General features: G+C 45.8%; 1 protein-coding gene and 1 long non-coding RNA gene across 2 annotated transcripts; one reads left to right on the forward strand and one right to left on the reverse strand.

Annotated features, from left to right (window-relative positions):
* Positions 1–2,579: 2,579 nt before the first annotated feature.
* Positions 2,580–20,631, reverse strand: ENTPD4 (ectonucleoside triphosphate diphosphohydrolase 4). Its single transcript, XM_085080476.1, has 13 exons — positions 20,610–20,631; positions 20,478–20,499; positions 19,872–20,060; positions 18,304–18,509; positions 15,108–15,258; positions 14,927–15,030; positions 13,367–13,426; positions 11,916–12,046; positions 10,551–10,717; positions 8,654–8,978; positions 6,929–7,014; positions 4,577–4,738; positions 2,580–2,878 (listed from the first exon to the last, which is right to left on the reverse strand). The coding sequence occupies exons 1-13, from the start codon at positions 20,629–20,631 to the stop codon at positions 2,650–2,652; spliced, it is 1,854 nt and encodes a 617-aa protein (XP_084936602.1). The 3' UTR covers positions 2,580–2,649.
* LOC146428019 (uncharacterized) lies at positions 17,389–18,096 on the forward strand. The gene is made up of 2 exons (XR_014856197.1): positions 17,389–17,465; positions 17,983–18,096. It is a non-coding gene; the product is annotated as an uncharacterized LOC146428019 (long non-coding RNA).
* Positions 20,632–22,377: the final 1,746 nt, after the last annotated feature.

Consider the following 22,377-nt stretch of genomic DNA (forward strand, 5'->3'; position numbering starts at 1 on the left):
AAAATAATTTAAAATATCCTGATTTTTGGATTAATTGGGATTAAAAAGGGATCAATGTGTGCTGTTCTCCAGTAATGAAAATATCCCATTTTTCCAGCATATTCCCAACTCTTAGAGGAGTGGAAGTTTTGGCAGTTGGAGAAATGATGGAATAATATAGAATAAAATACAATAAAATAGAATAAAATAGAATAAAATAGAATAAAATAGAATAGAGTAGAATAGAATGGAATGGAATAGAATAAATAGAATAGAATAGAATAGAAATAGAAAATAGAATAGAAAATAGAATGGAATAGAAATAGAAAATAGAATAAAATAGAAATAGAAAATAGAATAGAAATAGAAAATAAAATAGAAATAGAAAATAAAATAGAATAGAAATAGAAAATAAAATAGAATAGAAATAGAAAATAAAATAGAATGGAAATAGAAAATAAAATAGAATAGAAATAGAAAATAGAATAAAATAGAAATAGAAAATAAAATAGAATGGAAATAGAAAATAAAATAGAATGGAAATAGAAAATAAAATAGAATAGAAATAAAAAATAAAATAGAATAAAAATAGAAAATAGAATAGAATAGAATAGAGTAGAATAGAGTAGAATAGAGCAGGAATAGAATAGAAAATAGAATGAAATAGATTAGAATAAAATAGAAAATAGAATAGAATAAAATAGAATAGAGTAGATTAGAATAGAATAGAAATAGAAAATAGAATAGAGTAGAATAGAATAGAAATAGAAAATAAAATAGAATAAAATAGATTAGAATAAAATAGAAAATAGAATAGGAATAGAACAGATTATTATAATATAATATAATATAATATAATATAATATATAATATTAATAAAATATCCACACCCCAGAGGTTTCATACAAATCCCACTTTTAATCACAGACAAATGTCACTTTCAAGTAAAACCAACAGCTTTAAATAAAACATAAATTATCAGAGGACTCAGCAAGACCCTGTGCACATCCTCCCTCCTTCCCCAGCTCTCCTCAAAGGTCTCTCGGTGATTTTTGGACCAGAAATTTGGGATTGAAAAGCACTGGGAAGGTGAAGATTCCCAGGAAAAGGAGGAGCTGGAAGGAGGGAAGAGAAGTGATGGAAGCAGCTTTTGGTGGAAGCTCAGCTTTGGATGGAAAGGATTTTCTTTCTCCATCTCAGTGATTCCAGAGGGGAAAAAATCCCAGAAATTGTCCTAAAATTCGGGTGAAGTTTTCCTGGTTTTTGGAGGTTTCTGTGCTTGGAGAGCAATGCTGGAATTGGATGGAGAATCAACAGTTCTTCCTCATCCCAGCATTTCCCAAAGTTGGAATTCACACTTTTCACCTCTTCACAAAGTGCAAAATTCCCAGCAAAGTCATTTCTTTTTCCCTCCATCCTCCCAGGATTTCCCAAAATTGGAATTCACACTTTTCACCTCTTCACAAAGTGCAAAATTCCCAGCAAAGTCATTTTTTGGGCATTTTTTCCCTCCTGGCAAAGTCATTTCTTTTTTCCTCCATCCTCCAGGATTTCCCAAAGCTGGAATTCACACTCCTCCTCCTCTTCACGAAGTGCAAAATTCCCAGCAAAGTCATTTTTTGGGCATTTTTTTCCTCCATCCTCCCAGGATTTCCCAAAACTGGAATTCACACTTTTCACCTCTTCACAAAGTGCAAAATTCCCAGCAAAGTCTTTTTTTGGGCATTTTTTTTCCTCCATTCTCCCAGGATTTCCCAAAGTTGGAATTCACACTCTTCCTCTTCACCTCCACAAAGAGCAAAATTCCCAGCAAAGTTATTTTTTGGGCATTTTTTCCCTCCTGGCAAAGTCATTTTTTTTTCCTCCATTCTCCCAGGATTTCCCAAAGCTGGAATTCACACTCTTCACCTCCACAAAGTGCAAAATTGCCAGCAAAGTCTTTTTTTGGGCATTTTTTTTCCTCCATCCTCCCAGGATTTCCCAAAGCTGGAATTCACACTTTTCACCTCTTCACAAAGTGCAAAATTCCCAGCAAAGTCATTTTTTTTCCTTCCATTCTCCCAGGATTTCCCAAAGTTGGAATTCACACTCCTCCTCTTCACCTCCACAAAGTGCAAAATTCCCAGCAAAGTCATTTTTTTTGGCATTTTTTCCCTCCTGGCAAAGTCATTTCTTTTTTCCTCCATTCTCCCAGCATTTCCCAAAGCTGGAATTCACACTCTTCACCTCCACAAAGCACAAAATTCCCAGCAAAGTCTTTTTTTGGGCATTTTTTTTCCTCCATCCTCCCAGGATTTCCCAAAGCTGGAATTCACACTCTTCCTCTTCACCTCCACAAAGTGCAAAATTCCCAGCAAAGTCTTTTTTTTTCCTTCCATCCTCCCAGGATTTCCCAAAGCTGGAATTCACACTCTTCCTCTTCACCTCCAACACACACAAAGTGCCAAATTCCCAGCAAAGTCATCTTTTGGGCATTTTTTTCCCCTCTCATTTCTTTTTCCCTCCATCCTCCTGGATTTCCCAAACCCAAAATTCTCCTCCTCCAACACCTTCGAAGGGGACGGAAAAAAAAATCAAAAAAAATCAAACCAAAGAAACCCTGAGGCAAAAAATGGCTTTTTCTTTCCACTCTCCCTGTCCCAAATCCAGACTGTTCCCCATCCCAAAAGCTCAGAGAGGGGCTGGGATTTTTTGGGGAGGCAATCCCTGCTCCCCCCAGAGCGCAGGGGAGGAGGAGCAGTGGCAGCGGCGGCGGTGGATGCGGCGCAGGCGCAGCAGGTAGAGCAGGATGGAGAGCAGAACCACCAGGAAGCAAGCCAGGAACAGGTAGTGGTTGTAGACGAAGGAGAAACTCCTCCAGCGAGAGTGGATGCCGCGGAAATTGTCCTGCTGGATGTCCCTGGGGGAGAGGAGAGGGAGGTTTTGGGGGTTTTTTGGGGTTTTGGGGGGTTTTGGGTTTTGGAGTTTTGGGGGTTTTGGGGGTTTTGGGGGTTTTTGGGGATTTTAGGGGGTTTTTTGGGGATTTTGGGGGTTTTGGGGATTTTAGGGGTTTTTGGGGTTTTGGGGATTTTAGGGGTTTTTTGGGGGTTTTGGGGTTTTGGGGATTTTGGGGTTTTTTTGGGGATTTTAGGGGTTTTGGGGATTTTAGGGGTTTTTGGGGGGTTTTGGGGGTTTTTGGGGGTTTTGGGGATTTTGGGGTGGGGATTTTGGGGGTTTTGGGGTTTTGGGGTTTTTGGGTTTTGGGGATTTTGGGGTTTTTGGGGGATTTTAGGGGTTTTTTGGGGGGTTTTTTGGGGGATTTTGGGTTTTTTTGGGGGTTTTGGGGGTGGTTTGGTGTAGGGTGGGAATTAGAGCCTGGGTTTTGTTAAATCTCGTTTTTTAAAATTTGAATCCTAACCCTAAAGACTGCAAGTTGAGGGAGCAGTTCCTGAATTTTCCTGCCTGAAATTCCCCTTCCCAAAATTGTGGGAGAGGATTTTAAACCCCTAACCCTAAAAACTGCAAGTTGAGGGAGCAATTCCCCAATTTCCCTGCCCAAAATTCCCTCCCAGAATTGTTGAAGGGGAAAAATCACCTTCAATTTTTTTGCCTAGAACAAAATTCCCTCATTCTAGAGGAAGTTTTTTCTCCTTTTTCCTAGGCAAGTCTCCCATTCCTAGGGAGATTTCTGGTTTGGCTCAGGATGGGAATCAGAACTTGTTTTTTCTAAAACTCAAATCCTAACTCTAAAAATTGCAAGTTGAAGGAGCAATTCCCCAGTTTCCCTGCCCAAAATTCCCTCCCAAAATTGTGGGAGAGGATTTTAAACCTCTAACCCTAAAAACTGCAAGTTGAGGGAGCAATTCCCCAATTTCCCTTCCTGAAATTCTCCTTCCCAAAACTGTGGGAGAGGATTTTAACCCCAAAAACTGCAAGTTGAGGGGGTAGTTCCCCAATTTCCCTGTCCAAAATTCTCCTGCCCAAAATTGTTGGAGGGGAAAAATCACCTTCAATTTTTTTGCCTAGAACAAAATTCCCTCATTCTAGAGGAAGTTTTTTCTCCCTTTTTCTAGGGAAGTCTCCAATTCCATGGGAGATTTCTGGTTTGGCTCAGGATGGGAATCAGAGTTTGTATTTTTTAAAACTCAAATCCTAACCCTAAAAACCACAAGCTGAGGGAGCAATTCCCCAGTTTCCCTTCCCAAAATTCCCTCCCAAAATTGTGGGAGAGGATTTTAAACCTCTAACCCTAAAAACTGCAAGTTGAGGGAGCAATTCCCCAATTTCCCTTCCTGAAATTCTCCTTCCCAAAACTGTGGGAGAGGATTTTAACCCCAAAAACTGCAAGTTGAGGGAGCAGTTCCCCAATTTCCCTTCCCGAAATTCCCTCCCAGAATTGTTGGAGGGGAAAAACTGCCATCAATTTTTTTTCCTAGAACAAAACTCCCTCATTCTAGGGGAAGTTTTTTCTCCCTTTCTCTGGGCAAGTCTCCCATTCCATGGGAAGATCTCAGTGCCAATCCTCCTCCCTCCCACCCTTTTCCTAAAAGGTGCATGAAGGAAATCAAGGGAGGTTTTAAACCCTAAAAAACCCGTTTTTCTGGGTTTTTTGGGGTACCTGAGGGGCAGGAAGCGGGTCCTGTAGAGGATTGCTCCCAGGGTCCACTGCACCTCCTTGTCATAGACCTGCAGCGCTGTCTTGAGGCTGCTGTAGCTCTCGGGGAAGGAGAAGCCGCGGTGGAAAACCTCAAACATCCAGGCGGACTTGAAACATTGGTACCTGGGGAGAGAGGGTCAGGGAGAGAGGGGTCAGCCAGGGAGAATGGGGTCAGGGAGAGAGGGATTGTCAGGGATAATGGGATCAGGGAGAGTGGGGTCAGCCAGGGAGAGAGGGATTGGTCAAGGATAATGGGATCAGGGAGAGTGGGATTGTCAGGGATAATGGGATCAGGGAGAATGGGATCAGCCAGGGAGAGTGGGGCCAGGGAGAGTGGGATTGGTCAAGGATAATGGGATCAGGGAGAGAGGGATTGTCAGGGAGAGTGGGATTGGTCAAGGATAATGGGATCAGGGAGAGAGGGATTGTCAGGGAGAGTGGGATTGGTCAAGGAGAGTGGGGTCAGCCAGAGATAATGGGGTCAGGGAGAGTGGGGTCAGCCAGGGACTGTGGGATTGGTCAGGGAGAATGGGATCAGGGAGAGAGGGATTGTCAGGGAGAGTGGGATCGGTCAGGGAGAGTGGGGTCAGCCAGAGATAATGGGGTCAGGGAGAGTAGGATCAGACAGGGATAATGGGGTCAGGGAGAGTGGGGTCAGTCAGGGAGAGTGGGGCCAGGGAGAGTGGGATTGGTCAGGAACAGTGGGATCAGGGATAATGGGGTCAGAGAGAGTAGGATCAGCCAGGGATAATGGGGTCAGGGAGAGTGGAATCAGCCAGGGATAATGGGATCAGTCAGGGACAATGGGATCACTCAGGAACAGTGGGATCAGTCCGGGACAGTGGGGTCAGCCAGAGATAATGTGGTCAGGGACAGCAGCATCAGTCAGGGATAATGGGGTCAGGGAGAGTGGGATCAGCCAGGAATAATGGGATCACTCAGGAACAGTGGGATTGGTCAAGGATAATGGGATCAGGGACAGTGGAATCAGCCAGAGATAACGGGGTCAGTCAGGGATAATGGGGTCAGGGACAGTGGGATCGGTCAGGGATAATGGCATCGGTCAGGAACACTGGGATCATTCAGGGAGAATGGGATCAGTAAGGGAGAGTAGGATCAGCCAGGAATAATGGGATCACTCAGGAACAGTGGGATCAGTCAGGGATAACGAGATCGGGGAGAGTGGGATCAGCCAGAGATAATGGGGTCAGTCACGGATAATGGGGTCAGGGAGAGTGGGATCAGTCAGGCACAGTGGGATCAGTCAGGGATAGTGGGATTGGTCAGGAATAATGGGATCAGGGAGAGTGGGATCAGCCAGAGATAATGGGGTCAGGGAGAGTGGAATCAAACAGGGATAACGGGATCAGTCAGGGACAATGGGATCACTCAGGAACAGTGGGATTGGTCAGGAGTAGTGGGATCAGTCAGGAAGAATGGGATCAGTCAGGGAGAGTGGGATCAGTCAGGGAGAGTGGGATCAGCCAGAGATAACGGGGTCAGGAACAGTGGGATCAGTTAGGAACAATGGGATCAGTCAGGGACAGTGGGATCACCCAGGAACAGTAGGATCAGTCAAGGATAAAGGGGTCAGGGACAGTGGGATCACTCATGAACAGTGGGATCAGGGAGAGTGCGATCAGCCAAGAAAAATGGGATCAGGAACAGTGGGATCAGTCAGGAACAGTGGGATCAGTCATGGATAATGGGGTCAGGAACAGTGGGATCAGTTAGGAACAGTGGGATCACTCAGGGATAATGGGGTCAGTCAGGGAGAATAGGATCAGTCAGGGATAATGGGGTCAGGGAGAGTGGAATCAAACAGGGTTAAGGGGATCAGTCAGGGACAAGGGGATCACTCAGGAACAGTGGGATCACTCAGGAACAGTGGGATCACTCAGGGATAATGGGATCACTCAGGGACAATGGGGTCAGTCATGGATAACGGGATCACTCAGGGATAATGGGATCACTCAGGGACAATGGGGTCACTCAGGGATAACGGGATCACTCAGGGATAATGGGATCACTCAGGGACAATGGGGTCAGTCATGGATAACGGGATCACTCAGGGACAATGGGATCACTCAGGGACAATGGGATCACTCAGGGACAATGGGATCACTCAGGGATAATGGGATCACTCAGGGACAATGGGATCACTCAGAGAGCACATCACAACCCCAGCCCAGCCTTTCCTCCCCCCCAGCCCACCCCCGCACTTTTCCCAATTTTCCCTCTCCCAACAACCCCAAACACCAGCCCAGCCCTGGCAGGAGCTCAGCAGGACTTTGCTGCCCAACAAACTCTCACTTGAGCCGGTGCAGGTCGGCGTGGGAGGCGTACAGCCCGCGGTCAAAGCGCTCCCGCAGCACCGCCCACCGCGTGGCACAGTAATCCTGCAAAAACCAGGGGAAAACAAAAGGAAAACGGGGAAAAAGGGATTATTGCAGTTTGGTTTCTGCCTGGAGGAGGAGAATGCTTACAGAGAAAGTGGTCAGAAATGGGAGAAGGCAAAAAAATAGCAGGTGGGGAGAAGGCAGAGCCTGAAGTTGGGGGTGATGTTTGGATTCGTGCTTGGGATTTTGGGAAAAGGCAAAAAATAAAAGCTGGTTGGGCTGGAAAAAAGGCAGATCCCAAAATTCGTGGTGATGTTTTGATCCATGCTTGGAAATTTGGGAAAAGGCAAAAAAATAAAAGCTGCTTGCACTGGAAATAAGGCAGATCCCAAATTTGGTGGTGATATTTTGATCCATGCTTGGAAATTTGGAAAAAGGGCAAAAAATAACAACTGGTTGCAATGGAAAAAAGGCAGATCCCAAATTTCCTGGTGATATTTTGATCCACACTTGGAATTTTGGAAAAAGGCAAAACATAACAGCTGCTTGCACTGGAAAAAAGGCAGATCCCAAATTTCCTGGTGATATTTTGATCCACGCTTGGAATTTTGGCAAAAGGCAAAAAATAACAAAAAATAATGTTTGAAACTAGGAACATTTTTCTCTTTTTTTTTTACCTTTGCAGCTTTAGTGAATTTGGCAGCATTGCAATTCCTTGTTTGAAATTAGGAAATTGATCTTTTTTCGTTACCTTTGCAGCTTTAAGGAACTTCTCAGCACTGTAACTCCTCGTTTCAAATTAAGAAATCTCTCTTTTTCCTTACCTTAGCAGCTTTGAGGAACTTGGCAGCATCGTAATTCCTTGCTTGAAATTAGGGAAATTTCTTTATTTTTACCTTAGCAGCTTTAGGGAACTTTTCAGCATTGCAATTCCTCATTTCAAATTAAGAAATTTCTCTTCTTCCGTTACCTTAGCAGCTCTGAGGAACTTGGCATCATTGTAACTCCTTGTTTCAAATTAAGAAATTTCTCTTTATTTTTACCTTAGCAGCTTTGAGGAACTTCTCAGCACTGTAACTCCTCGTTTCAAATTAAGGAATTTCTCTTTATTTTTACCTTAGCAGCTCTGAGGAACCTGGCAGCATTGTAATTCCTCATTTCAAATTAAGGAATCTCTCTTTTTCCTTACCTTAGCAGCTCTGAGGAACCTGGCAGCATTGAAATTCCTTGTTTCAAATTAAGAAATTTCTCTTTATTTTTACCTTAGCAGCTCTGAGGAACCTGGCAGCATTGAAACTCCTCGTTTCAAATTAAGGAATCTCTCTTTTCCCTTACCTTAGCAGCTCTGAGGAACCTGGCAGCATTGTAACTCATTGTTTGAAATTAGGGAAATTTCTTTTTCCCTACCTTAGCAGCTCTGAGGAACCTGGCAGCATTGCAATTCCTCGTTTCAAATTAAGAAATCTCTCTTTTCCCTTACCTTAGCAGCTCTGAGGAACCTGGCGGCGTTGTAATTCCCCGTTTCAAATTAAGAAATGTCTCTTTTCCCTTACCTTAGCAGCTCTGAGGAACCTGGCAGCACTGTAACTCCTCGTTTCAAATTAAGAAATGTCTCTTTTCCCTTACCTTAGCAGCTCTGAGGAACCTGGCAGCACTGTAACTCCTCATTTCAAATTAAGGAATCTCTCTTTTCCCTTACCTTAGCAGCTCTGAGGAACCTGGCGGCATTGTACTCGCCGCCCATGCGCAGCACATCCTCGGTGCAGTAGTAGAACTCGGAGAAGCCGTAGAACTCGCTGCTGGGGAAGCGCAGGGGCGGCTGGAAGACGCCGTTCAGCGAGGTCTGCGTCTCGTTGGTTTTGTTCAGCAGGGGCTGCAGCAGCTCCCTGCACTGCTGGAAGTCCCCCGAGCCGCGCAGGTGCAGCGTCAGCCCGTCCTGCTGCAGCTCGTCCTGCGCGTCCCGCGGCAGGCAGGGGTCAGCCAGGGGAGAGTCCCGGCTCAGGCCGGTCTGAGTGCCCAGGGCTCTGGGGACAGGGGAGAGAGGGGTGGGAATGGGGAAGAGATTGGGAATGGGGAAGAGATTGGGGATATCCAACTGCTTGGGAATGTGCAACGGATCGGGGATATCCCAACTGCTTGGGAATGTGCAACTGCTATGGGATATCCAAGGGATCAGGGATATCCAACTGCTTGGGAATGTCCAACAGATTGGGGATATCCCAACTGCTTGGGAATGTGGAACAGCTTGGGAATGTCCACCAGATCAGGAATATCCAACAGCTTGGGAATGTCCAACAGATTGGGGATATCCCAACTGCTTGGGAATGTGGAACAGCTTGGGAATGTCCACCAGATCAGGAATATCCAACAGCTTGGGAATGTGCAACTGCTATGGGATATCCAAGAGCTCAGGGATATCCAGCAGCTCAGGGATATCCCAACAGCTTGGGAATGTGGAACTGCTTGGGAGTGTGGAAGAGATCAGGGATATCCCAACAGCTTGGGAACATGCAGGAGCTTGGGAATGCCCAACAGATCAGGGATATCCAGCAGCTCAGGGATATCCAACTGCTTAGGAATGTGAAACAGTTTGGGAACATCCAACAGATCAGGGATATCCCAACAGCTTGGGAATGTGGAACAGTTTGGGAATGTGCAACAGATTGGGATATCCCAAGAGCTTGGGAATGTCCAACAGATCAGGGATATCCCAACTGCTTGGGAATGTGGAACAGCTTGGGAGTATTCAACAGTTATGGGATATCCAAGAGCTCAAGGATATCCCAACAGTTTGGGAATATGCAGCAGTTTGGGAATGTCCAACAGATCAGGGATATCCAACTGCTTGGAAATATTCAACAACTCAGGGATATCCAATAACTCAGGGATATCCAACAGATCAGGATATCCAACAGCTCAGGGATATCCAAAAACTGAGGGATATCCAACTGCTCATGGATATCCAAGAGCTCAGTGATATCCTACAGCTCAGGAATGTTCAGCAGCTCAGGAATGTCCAACTGCTCAGGATATCCAAAAACTCAGGGATATCCAGCAGCTCAGGGATATCCCTGAGCTCCAGCAGGAGCAGCCTCACCTGGAGAACCTCAGGATTGCTCAGAGAATGGGGGGAAATTCAGACTGATGATAGGAAATTTTATTGCTGTAATTTTTGTTGTAGTTATTATTCATTTGTTAATCACTGGTTTGGGTGGGAAGGACATTAAAATATCCAGGGGTCACTCCAGGGATATCTCCCACCACCCCAGGGTGCTCCAGCCTGGCCTTGGACACTTCCAGGGATCCAGGGGCAGCCACAGCTGCTCTGGGAATTCCATCCCAGCCTCTCACCTCCCTGACAGAGAAATTCTCCCCATTTTCACAGGGAAAAATTCCCAACCCAACCTAATTCCCATTTTCCAGCTGAACCCACAACTCCCTGTCCCGAGGACAAATCCTCCTCATTCCCCTGCAGACTTTCCCATCCCTTTCCCCAAAAACCACCTCAACCTCTCCCCACACCACCCAGGATCATCCCAACCTTTCCCCTCCCACCTTCCCCTCTCCCTGACCACTTCCAGGGATTCATCAGCTACCTGTTCCTGAGCAGGATGCTGGAGAAGAGGCTCTCCTGGTACCTCTGCCGAGCTGCATTCCCACCAAAGCCCAGGAATGTTGCCACGTAGACCCTGTAGATGTGCTCAGTCTGGTGAGCATCACAGCCCAGGTTGAACTCTGCCAGCAGGTTCTTGGCCACTTCCTCCTGCAGGGAAAGCAGGGGGGAAAAGGGGTGAGGAAGATCCCAAAAAGGGATTTTTTGGGATGTGTTGGATGGGTTTGAATTGGCCCTGTGCTCGTGGGTTGATCCACAGAATGGTTTAAAGAAATCTGTGAGATCATCAATCCACATCCATGGTTTTTTTGGATATTCCCAGGGGAATTCACACTGCCCTAGGCAGGATTTTCCAATGATTTACAGCTCTTTAAATCCATATATCAGGAGTTTTTCTCTTCCCCCATGTTATTTGTTTAGAAAAAACTAGGATTATTTCACGGGGAGAGAAAAACGGAGGAGTTTTCCTTGGGAATGATCATCTCCCACTGCATTTTTTAAAAAAACACTTTGTAGAAAGAGCAAAATCTTGGAATTTCAGATTCCCAGCCCTTCCCTCCTCCCAATCCTGATTCCCAGGAAAGCTTCCACGAGCAAAATCCCAATTTTATACCCATTTATGTTCCAATAAAACCACCCCACAGCCAGAATTTTCATCCCTATTCTCAGCTGGTATTTGACTGGATCTGATTTTTAATAACCCAAATTATTCCTCACACCTTCTGTTAATTAAAACCTGTGATTAGGAAAACACCATTCCATGGGATTTAAAAAAATCAATATATCCATTATTATAACAGAAAACTAAGAGCCAAACACGGGGATTTGATCCTGTTTTCCCTTTAGAGAATTCCCAATTAATTTCATGGGAAGCTCAGCTTGAAAAATCCAGGAATTGCTCCAGAACTCAGTGGAATTGGAGCAATTTCTGTTCCATTTAAGACTTTGGGACAGAGCAATTTGATGACATTTATAATTCTGTTTCTCCCAAAAATTAAAGGGAAAAAGTCATTTTAATGGGATTTTTTATCTAGGAACCACCACGGATTTTGGGGTTTTAAAGCAGATTTTGGACATTTAAGGGGTTTCAAACTTCTCCAAACACACACACAGACAATAAAAACTAAAAACAAATGACAGATTAGGAGGGATGGAGATGAAGAAAACACAAAGGAAGCCTTAGCTGGTGCAGAGCTCGCGCTGCCATCGTCTCTCTCTTGGGGAATGGGATGGGATGGAGGATTCCAAACGGAGGGGAAAAGAAAGGAAAACTCATTAAAAACAATTCCCCAGGAGGGGAAGAGGGAATTGCACGGATAATGACCTGCTGTGGGGAGGCAAAGCTTACACTTTTGGGGACTTCGTAGGCGATCTGGGTGGAAACTCCACCCATGTCCAGAATGCCCACCGTCCTCTTGCGGAAAATGGGATCCCTGGGCTCGTTGCCGGGGATGTGCACCTCCACCACGGCCTCGGCCTCTGGGGAAACAGGGAAAAATAGTGGGAAACAGGGAAAAAATATTGGGAAATGGGGAGAAATCAATGGGAAATGGGGAGAAATCACTGGGATACAGGCAGGGAGGGAAAATGTGACCCCTGGGCTTGTTCCCGGGGATGTGCACCTCCACCACGGCCTCAGCCTCTGGGGAAACATGGGAAAAATTACTGGGAATGGGGAAAATTCATTGGGAAATGGGGAGAAATCATCAGGAGACAGGGAAAAAATACTGGGAAAGGGGGAGAAATCACTGGGAAATGGGGAGAAATCACTGGGAAAGGGGGAGAAATCATGGGGATATAGGCAGGGAGGGAAAATGGGATCCCTGGGCTCGTTCCCTGGGATGTGCTCTTCTACCATGACCTTGTTCTCTGGGGAAACATGGGAAAAATAATGGGAAATGGGGAAAAATCATTGGGAAATGGGGAGAAATCAATGGGATACAGGCAGGGAGGGAAAATGGGATCCCTGGGCTCGTTCCCGGGGATGTGCACCTCCACCACGGCCTCAGCCTCTGGGGAAACATGGGAAAAATTACTGGGAATGGGGAAAAAATATTGGGAAATGGGGAGGAATCGCTGGGAAATGGGGAAGAATCGCTGGGAAATGGGGAGGAATCAATGGGATACAGGGAGAGATCAATGGGAAACAGGCAGGGAGGGACAATGGGATCCCTGGGCTCGTTCCCTGGGATGTGCACCTCCACCATGGCCTCGGCCTCTGGGAAAACATGGGGAAAATAGTGGGATGTAGGGAAAAATCATTGGGAAATGGGGAGAAATCAGGAGGAAATGGGGAAAAAAATCAATAGGAAACACCAAAAAATCAGTGGGAAACAGAGGGAAATCACTGGGATACAGGGAGAAATCACTGGGAAATGGGGAAAAATCATTGGGAAATAGGGAGAAATCAATGGGAAATAGGGAGAAATCAATGGGAAACAACCAGGGAGGGACAATGGGATCCCTGGGCTCATTCCTGGGATGTGCACCTCCACCACGGCCTCAGCCTCTGGGAAAACAGGGGAAAAATAGTGGGAAATGGGGAAAAAATATTGGGAAATGGGGAGGAATTGCTGGGAAATGGGGAGGAATCAATGGGAAATGGGGAGGAATCGCTGGGATACAGGCAGGGAGGGAAAATGTGATCCCTGGGCTCACTTCCTGGGATGTGCACCTCCACCGTGGCTTTGTCCTCTGGGGAAAAAAGGGAAAAAATCCCCAGGAAAGAGGGAAAAATGGCTGGGAATCAGGGAATGTGTGAGAATTGCCCAGCTGAAGCCCCAATTCCCCATTCCTCACCATCATCCGTGTGTTCAAATCTGCCCAGGACAAAGTTGATCCCAATCCATGCATAGACTCCTGCAGGGGGGAAAAAACACATCTGGGTATTTCAGGAATCACTGAACTTAAAATCAAATCTCTGAATTTAAAAGCAAATTTCAACATTTTAATTTATTTTTTCTAAGTGAGTTAAAATTGATTATCGCTGGGTTTTATTTCATAAATAAATTTAATTAATAAATTATCATATTAATTTTAATATAATAAATTATTATATCTATAAATTATTTTATTAATAAATTTAGGAGTTAAACATTCCTGAGAAATCAAGAATTCCTGAGAAATCAGAAATTCCTGACCATCAACTCCTCCTAACTGAAGGAATTAAAGGCAGTTTGATGTGTAAAAAAATTCAGGAAATAAATGAAGGAAATGAACTTTTAAAGGGATTTTAGTGATCACAGCCAAATCTCTCTGCTTTAGGAATCATCTCACCCTGCAAAACTCCTTCCATCAGGAATGGTGGGATTTATCCTCCCCAAAGCCAGAGGAAATGGAATCAATTCCATGAAATTGAATTGAATAATTGGAATTTGAAATTGAATTTGAAATTGAATGAATTCAATAAATTGAATTTCAATTTCCAGGGCTAATTCAATGAATTGAATTTTAATTTCCAGGCTAATTAGCAAATATTTAGCCAATCAGGAGCTCACAGCAGCTCCTAACCCAACCCACACTTTGGGATTAAAGATTCTCAAGCAAAGTAGGATTGGAAAATGGGACTAAAGAATTGAAAAAAACCAACAAAACCACCCGAAAGCATCCCCTGGAAATCCCAAATATTTCCCAGATTCCTCCCTCCCCAAAGCCAGAGGAAATGGATTAAATTCCATGAAATTAAATTGAATTTGAAATTGAAATAATTTAATTTGAAATTCAATGAATTGAATTTTAATTTCCAGGCTAATTAGCAAATATTTAGCCAATCAGGAGCTCACAGCAGCTCCTAACCCAACCCACACTTTGGGATTAAAGGTTCTTGAGCAAAGTAGGATTGGAAAATGGGATTAAAGGCAAAGCAGGACTGGAAAAAACAACAAAACCACCCCAAAGCATCCCTTGGAAATCCTAAATATTTCCCAGATTTCTTCCTCCCCAAAGCCAGAGGAAATGGATTCAATTCCATGAATTTCAATTTCCAGAGCTAATTAGCAAGTATTTAGCCAATCAGGAGCTCACAGCAGCTCCTAACCCACACTCTGGGATTAAAGGCAAAAACAACAAAACCACCCCAAAGCATCCCTGGAAATCCTAAATATTTCCCAGATATCTTCCCCCTCCCTCCTCAAAGCCAGAGGAAATGGACTCTATTCCATGAAATTGAATTGAATTTGAAATTGAAATTCAATGAATTAAATATCAATTTCCAGGGCTAATTAGCAAGTATTTAGCCAATCAGGAGCTCACAGCAGCTCCTAACCCAACCCACACTCTGGGATTAAAGGCAAAAACAACAAAACCACCCCAAAGCATCCCCTGGAAATCCTAAATATTCCTTTCCCAAGCTCCACCTACCTTCCTGCTTCCCCGAGATCACCTCGGCATGGGAATCCGAGAAGAGGAAATCGAAGTGCACTGGGATGTCAGTGAGCAGATCCTCCAGGATGGCTTTCTGCTGGCTGGGAAATCCCACAGGAAAAGGGTTAAACCCACCAGGATTGCTGCTGGAAATCCCAAAGAAAGGGAAGGAGCTCACCTTTCAGGCAGGATCCTCATGCCTGCCGTGCAGAGGATGTAGAGAGGAGTTTCCTTGTGCTTGGAGCGAGGGACGTGCTGGGCAGCGAAGGTGAGCAGGGGGGAGATGTAATCACTGACCTTGTCGGGAGAGCTGGCGAACTCGGAGATCCCTGGGATGGAAAATTATTAAAAATTAACAATTAAAAATTGAAATGATTGCTAGAGATGTAATCGCTGACCTTGTCGGGAGAGCTGGCAAACTCTGAGATCCCTGGGATTGAAAATTAACAATTAAAAATTAAAAATTAAAAGTTAAAAGTTAAAAATTGGAATTGAAATGAGTGTTAGAGATGAAATCACTGAGCTTGTCGGGAGAGCTGGCGAACTCTGAGATCCCTGGGATTGAAAATTAACAATTAAAAATTAACAATTAAAAAATTGAAATGATGATTAGAGATGTAATCACTGACCTTGTCGGGAGAGCTGGCGAACTCTGAGATGCCTGGGATTGAAAATTAAATATTAAAAATTAAAAATTGTCATTGAAATGAGTGTTAGTGATGTAATCGCTGACCTTGTCGGGAGAGCTGGCAAACCCTGAGATCCCTGGGAATCAGGAATTAAAAATTAAAAATTGGAATTGAAATGATTGTTAGAGATGTAATCACTGAGCTTGTCGGGAGAGCTGGCAAACTCTGAGATTCCTGGGATTGAAAATTAACAATTACAAATTAAAAATTAAAAATTGGAATTGAAATGAGTGTTAGAGATGTAATCGCTGAGCTTGTCGGGAGAGCTGGCAAACAGATCCCTGGGGAAACAAGAATTAAAATTTAAAATTAAAAATTGGAATTGAAATGAGTGTTAGTGATGTAATCGCTGACCTCGTCGGGAGAGCTGGCGAACTCTGAGATCCCTGGGAAACAGGAATTAAAATTAACAATTAAAAATTAAAAATTAGAATTGAAATGATTGTTAGAGATGTAATCGCTGAGCTTGTTGGGAGAACTGGTGAACTCTGAGATCCCTGGGATTGAAAATTAACAATTCAAAATTCAAAATTAAAAATTGGAATTGAAGTGATTGTTAGAGATGTACTTGCTGACCTTGTCAGGAGAGCTGGCGAACTCAGAAATCCCTGGGATTGAAAATTATTAACAATTAAAAATGGGAATTGAAATGAGTGTTAGAAATGTAATCGCTGAGCTTGTCGGGAGAGCTGGTAAACTCTGAGATCCCTGGGATTGAAAATTAAACATTGTCATTGAAATGAGTGTTAGTTTTAAAATTACTGCTAATTAAAAAATCACTGCGAATTAAAAAATTACTGTTAATGTTAACTGAAAACTGTGATTAGGGAGAGGTCATTCCGTGGGATTGAAAAAATCAGTATATTCATTATTATAACAGAGCACTAAAACTCAAACACAAGGATTTGATGCTGTTCTTCCTTTAGATAACTCATCTGTTTGATGTCCAGGAGGTTTTTATCCACACAAAATCCTCTCCCTCCTGCCTTATTTCAGACTTAACCTCCCCAAAACCACCTGCAAACCAATCCCAAAAAACCTGCAGCTGGAAATATCCTTTATCCAGACACTGTGGAGAGCAAGAAGCACAGTTAGAGAGGAAATCATAGAGAAATTCCTACATGGAAATGATTCTTCCCAGTACCTGGTTTGATTTTCATCACCACGGGTTTCCTGCTGCTGTCCCTCATCTGTTTAATATCCAGCAGGTTTTTACCCATGGAAAATCCTCTCCCTCCTGCCCTGTTTCAGACTTAACCTCCCCAAAACTCCCTGCAAACCAATCCCAAAGAAACCTGCAGCTATTCCAAACTGGAAAAAATCCTTTATTCAGCCACTCTGCAGTGCAGGAAACACAAACAAGAGTGGAAACCACAGAGAAATCCCATGATTTCCCCAGTACCTGGTTTGATTTTCATCACCACGGGTTTCCTGCTGCTCTCCCTCATCTGCTTGATGTCCAGGATGATTTTATCCACAGAAAATCCTCTCCCTCCTGCCCTATTTCAGACTTAACCTCCCCAAAACTCCCTGCAAACCAATCCCAAAAAACCTGCAGCTAGAAATATCCTTTATCCAGCCACTCTGGAGTGCAGAAAGAAGAGTCAGGAGAGGAAATCATGGAGAAATTCCATTATTCTTCCCAGTACCTGGTTTGATTTTCATCACCACGGGTTTCCTGCTGCTGTCTCTCATCTGTTTAATATCCAGGAGGTTTTTACCCGTGGAAAAATCTCTCCTTCCTGCCCTATTTCAGATTTTAATCTCCCCAAAACTCCCTGCAAACAAATCCCAAAAAACCTGCAGCTATTCCAAGCTGGAAAAATCCTCTATCCAGCCACTCTGCAGTGCAGGAAACACAAACAAGAGTGGAAACCACAGAGAAATCCCACTGTTTCCCCAGTACCTGGTTTGATTTTCATCACCACGGGTTTCCTGCTGCTGTCCCTCACCTGTTTAATATCCAGGAGGTTTTTATCCATGGAAAATCCTCTCCCTCCTGCCCTGTTTCAGATTTTAATCTTCCCAAAATTCCCTGCAAACCAATCCCAAAAAACCTGCAGCTATTCTAAGAAGGAAAAATCCTCTATCCAGCCACTCTGGAGTGCAGAAAGAAGAGTCAGGAGAGGAAATCATAGAGAAATCCCATTATTTTCCCAGTACCTGGTTTGATTTTCATCACCACGGGTTTCATGCTGCTGTCCCTCACCTGTTTAATATCCAGCAGGTTTTTATCCATGGAAAAATCTCTCCTTCCTGCCCTATTTCAGATTTTAATCTCCCCAAAACTCCCTGCAAACCAATCCCAAAAAACCTGCAGCTGGAAATACCCTTTATCCATCTACCCTGCAGTGCAGAAAGCAGAGTCAGGAGTGGAAATCACAGAGAAATCCCATTATTTTCCCAGTACCTGGTTTGATTTTCATCACCACGGGTTTCCTGCTGCTCTCCCTCATCTGTTTAATATCCAGGAGGTTTTTATCCACAGAAAATCCTCTCCCTCCTGCCCTGTTTCAGATTTTAACCTCCCCAAAACTCCCTGCAAACCAATCCCAAAGAAACCAATCCTGCTATCATTCACTCCATGGTCACAAGAAGGAAAAATCCTTTATCCAGCCACTCTGCAGTGCAGGAAACACAAACAAGAGTGGAAATCACGGAGAAATTCCATTATTTCCCCAGTACCTGGTTTGATTTTCATCACCACGGGTTTCCTGCTGCTGTCCCTCATCTGCCTGATGTCCAGCAGGTCGTGGGGGTTCCCGTTGTGCCTCGGCCAGCAGTACACAAAGATCCTGGAGCCACTGCTGCCACAATCCACCACGATGCCATAGTTCAGGTTGGGGTTCTTGGTGTCTGTGGCTTCTGTGTCTGTCACCCTGGCCAGGTATCTGGGGGGAAAATGGGGATTGCTGCAGGGAATTTGGGGGTGGAAGGATGGGTTTTGGGTGAAATCAGACTGGAAGTTGGGTGTTTTCCACCGGGGGAATGATGGGTTGTAGAGGATTTTGGGATGAGGTGGATGGGAAGGGATCTTAAATCCTATCCAATCCCATCCTCAGGGACTCCTCCCACCATCCCAGGTGGCTCCAGCCTGGCCTTGGACACTTCCAGGGATGGGGCAGCCACCTCTGCGAATTCTTTTCCATGGAATTTCTAGGAAATTTCATTCTTTTCCATGGAATTCTTTCCCCTCAAAGCTCCATTTCCCTCTTTTCCATGGAATTCTTTCCCCTCAAAGCTCCATTTCCATCTTTTCCACAGAATTGTCTCCCCGTTTCCCCCCCCAAAGCTCCATTTTTTTCTTTTCCACAAAACTCTTTCCCCCTCGAGCTCCATTTCCCTCTTTCCCACAGAATTCTTTCCCCCAAAGCTCCATTTCCCTCTTTTCCATGGAATTCTTTCCCCACAAACCTCCATCTCCCTCTATTCTATATAAATCTTTTCCTGCAAAGCTCCATTTCCCTCTTCCCCACAGAATTCTTTCCCCACAGACCTCCATTTCCCTCTTTTTTCCACAGAATTCCTTCCCCCAAACCTCCATTTCCCTCTTCCCCACAGAATCCTTTCCCCCCCAGAGCTCCATTTCCCTCTTTCCCATGGAAGCCTTCCCCCCAAACCTCCACTTCCCTCTTCCCCACCAACCCTTCCCCACCACTCCCTCCCCATCCCCACGGAACTCCTGCCCCTGGGTCCCTCTGCCCCTCTGGGTCCCCGTGTCCCTCTGTCCCCGTGTCCCTCTGTCCCTCTGCCCCTGTGCTCCTCTGTCCCTCTGTCCCTGTGCCCCTGTGTCCCTCTGTCCCTGTGCCCCTGTGTCCCTCTGTCCCTGTGTCCCTCTGTCTCCCTGTCCCTCTGCCCCCGTGCTCCTCTGCCCCTCTGTCCCTGTGTCACTCTGCCCCTCCGCCCCTGTGTCCCTCCGTCCCTGTGTCCCCATGTCCCTCTGTCCCTGTGTCCCTCCACCCCTTTGCCCCTGTGTCCCTCTGTCCCTCCGCCCCTCGGCCTCTCTGTCCCTGTGTCCCCCTGTCCCTCTGCCCCTGTCCCTCTGCCCTTCCATCCCTGTGTCCCTCTGCCCCTCTGTCCCCGTGTCCCGCTGACCTGAGCCAGCTCCTGTCCCTGTGTCCCTGTGTCTCTCCATCCCTCTGCCCCATGTCCCCGTGTCCCTGTGTCCCTCTGCCCCTCTGTCCCTGTGTCCCTCTGTCCCCATGTCCCTGTGCCCCTCTGCCCCTCTGCCCCATGTCCCCGTGTCCCCTGACCTGTGCCAGCTCCTGTCGCGGCCGTGTTTCCCGCGGAGCAGCAGCAGGGAGCAGAGCAGCAGCGCCCCGAGGGCAGCCAGAGCGCCCAGCAGCAGCAGCTGCCGCGGGGAGCCGTGCAGGAGGCGCGAGCAGCCCAGCGGGGACAGGCTGAAGTGCCACCAGGCTGGCAGCAGGCACGAGATGCTGAGCCTGGAATGCAGAGGGGATCGTCAGGGAGGGATGGATGGGGGTGACAACTGCAGGAGGAATTGCTGGGAGGGAATTGCCAGAGGTGTCCTGTCCTTGGGGGCTTCAAAATCTCGTGGGGAGCCTAAAGAAACCATGGAAAAAAACCCCAAAATCCCTTGGAGAGCCCAAGAAAAACCTTCTGGAGATCCCAAAAAAACATGGAAAAATCCCCCAAAATCCTGCAGCTCCTTTGGGATCCTCACCTGCCCATTTGGGATCCCTATCTCCCCATTTTAGGATCCTCATCTCCCCAGTTTGGGATCCTCACCTGCCCAATTTGGGATCCTCATCTCCCCCAATTTGGGATCCTCATCTCCCAATTTGGGATCCTCACCCACCCAAGTTGGGATCCTCATTTCCCCAATTTGGGATCCTCACCTGCCCAATTTGGGATCCTTATCTCCCCAGTTTTAGGATCCTCACCCCCCAATTTGGGATCCTCATTTCCCCAATTTGGGATCCTCATCTCCCATTCTGGGATCCTCATCTCCCCAATTTTAGGATCCTCACCTGCCCAATTTGGGATCCTCATTTCCCCATTTTGGGATCCTTACTGCCCAATTTGGGATCCTCATCTCCCCAATTTGGGATCCTCCCCTGCCCATTTAGGATCCTCACCCCCCAATTTTAGGATCCTCCCCTGCCCATTTTAGGCTCCTCACCTGCCCATTTGGGCTCTCAGGCACACGAGCAGCAGCAGCAGCTCTGCTGGAGGCTCAGCCGGTGACCTCGCAGGGACAAGGGACATCCAACCTTCCCCGAGCCATCCCTGCTCTGCTCCTGGGGGAAAGCAGAGCTTTGCTCAGCAGAGCTGGGAGATCCCAGGGTGGAATCCTGGCTGGGTTGGCTCCAGGCTGGGAAATATGGAAATACAAAGTGGGTTCAGCTGGAAAATGGGAATTAGGTTGGGTTATGGAGGGAATTTTTGCCTGGGAAAATGGGAAAAATGAAATTTTTCCTTGTGAGAATTTCTCTGTGGAAGTGGGGAGGGGTTGGGATGGAATTCCCGGAGAAGTGTGCTGTCTCTGGATCCCTGCAGTGTCCAAGGCCAGGCTGGACAGGCTTGGGGACAGTGGGAGGTGACACTGCCATGGCAGGGGTGGCACCGGAGGGGATTGGAGGTCCTTCCCACCCAGATTATCCCGGGATTCCGTGTCCCTGCACTCTGCTGTCCCTGCCCAGCCTGTCCCCACGAGGTGCCGCCTGGTGGCACAACAAAGCCGCAGCGACATTCCGAAAGGAATGAAGGAATGAAGGAATAAAGGAATGTCACCCCGAGGTGTCACTGTGTCCCTCCTGCCCGCCCCGCCCCGCCCCGAGGGCAATCCCGCCCGCGGTGCCACGAAAGCACCGAGCAGGTGACACACCGCGCGGGGCAGGGACAGGGACAGGGACACGATGGGGACGGGCAGAGGGACGGGAAGGGAGCTGAGCACAGCGAGCTGCTGCAGGCCGCGCGGCCATCGCCACCCGCCGGGCCCGGCTGAGTCCCCGCGGGTCCCCGAACCCCGCGCCTCCTGGCACAGCCCCATTCCCGTTCCCCGTTCCCGTCCCCATTCCCCAATTCCCGTTCCCATCCCGACATTCTCTCTCTCTCTCTCTCTCTCTCTCTCTCCCTCACTTCACCTCCCCAGCTGCCCCATGGCAACCGGCCCGCCGCCACTTCCGGGTGCGCCGCCGGACGTGACGCGCCACGCGCTGACGTCATGACGCAGCGGGGATACCCCAGGGGCGTGGTCATAGAAAGTGGGCGTGGTTATAAAAGTGGGCGTGGTCATGGGAAAGTGGGCGTGGTTATAAAAGTGGGCGTGGCCAGGCGGGGCCAGGTGAGCTGCAGGTAAAAACTGCCAAAAATCGCTATAGAAACGGCAGAAATGGGAATTCAGGGCTAGAAATACAAATGGATAAATATAAATATACAAATAAAATAAAAATAAAAATAAATATAAATATAAATATACAAATAAAATAAAAATAAAAATAAAAATAAATATAAATATACAAATAAAATGAAAATAAAAATAAAAATAAATATAAATATAAATATAAATATACAAATAAATGAAAATAAATATAAATATAAATATAAATATACAAATAAGAATAAAAATAAAAATAAATATAAATATACAAATAAGAATAAAAATAAATAAATAAAATATAAATATAAATGTAGAAATATAAATATAAATATAAGTATGAATATAAACATAAATATATATAAAATAAAACATAAATATAAATATAAATATAAATATAAATATAAAAACATAAATAT

This window comes from Lichenostomus cassidix, chromosome 22 (assembly GCF_008360975.1).
Source record: "Lichenostomus cassidix isolate B80296 chromosome 22, HeHo_3.0, whole genome shotgun sequence".
Lineage (NCBI taxonomy): Eukaryota > Metazoa > Chordata > Aves > Passeriformes > Meliphagidae > Lichenostomus > Lichenostomus cassidix.

Excerpts from the sequence above, each read along its gene's own strand:
- ENTPD4 (XM_085080476.1), bottom strand. The coding sequence starts at position 20,631 with ATGAGGATCCCAAATTGGGCAG. Across the intron at positions 20,500-20,609 it reads GAGGATCCCAAATTGGGCAG|ATAAGGATCCCAAATTGGGC; the intron begins GTGAGGATCCTA and ends AAAACTGGGGAG. Across the intron at positions 12,047-13,366 it reads ATTTGAACACACGGATGATG|AGGCCGAGGCCGTGGTGGAG; the intron begins GTGAGGAATGGG and ends CTGTTTCCCCAG.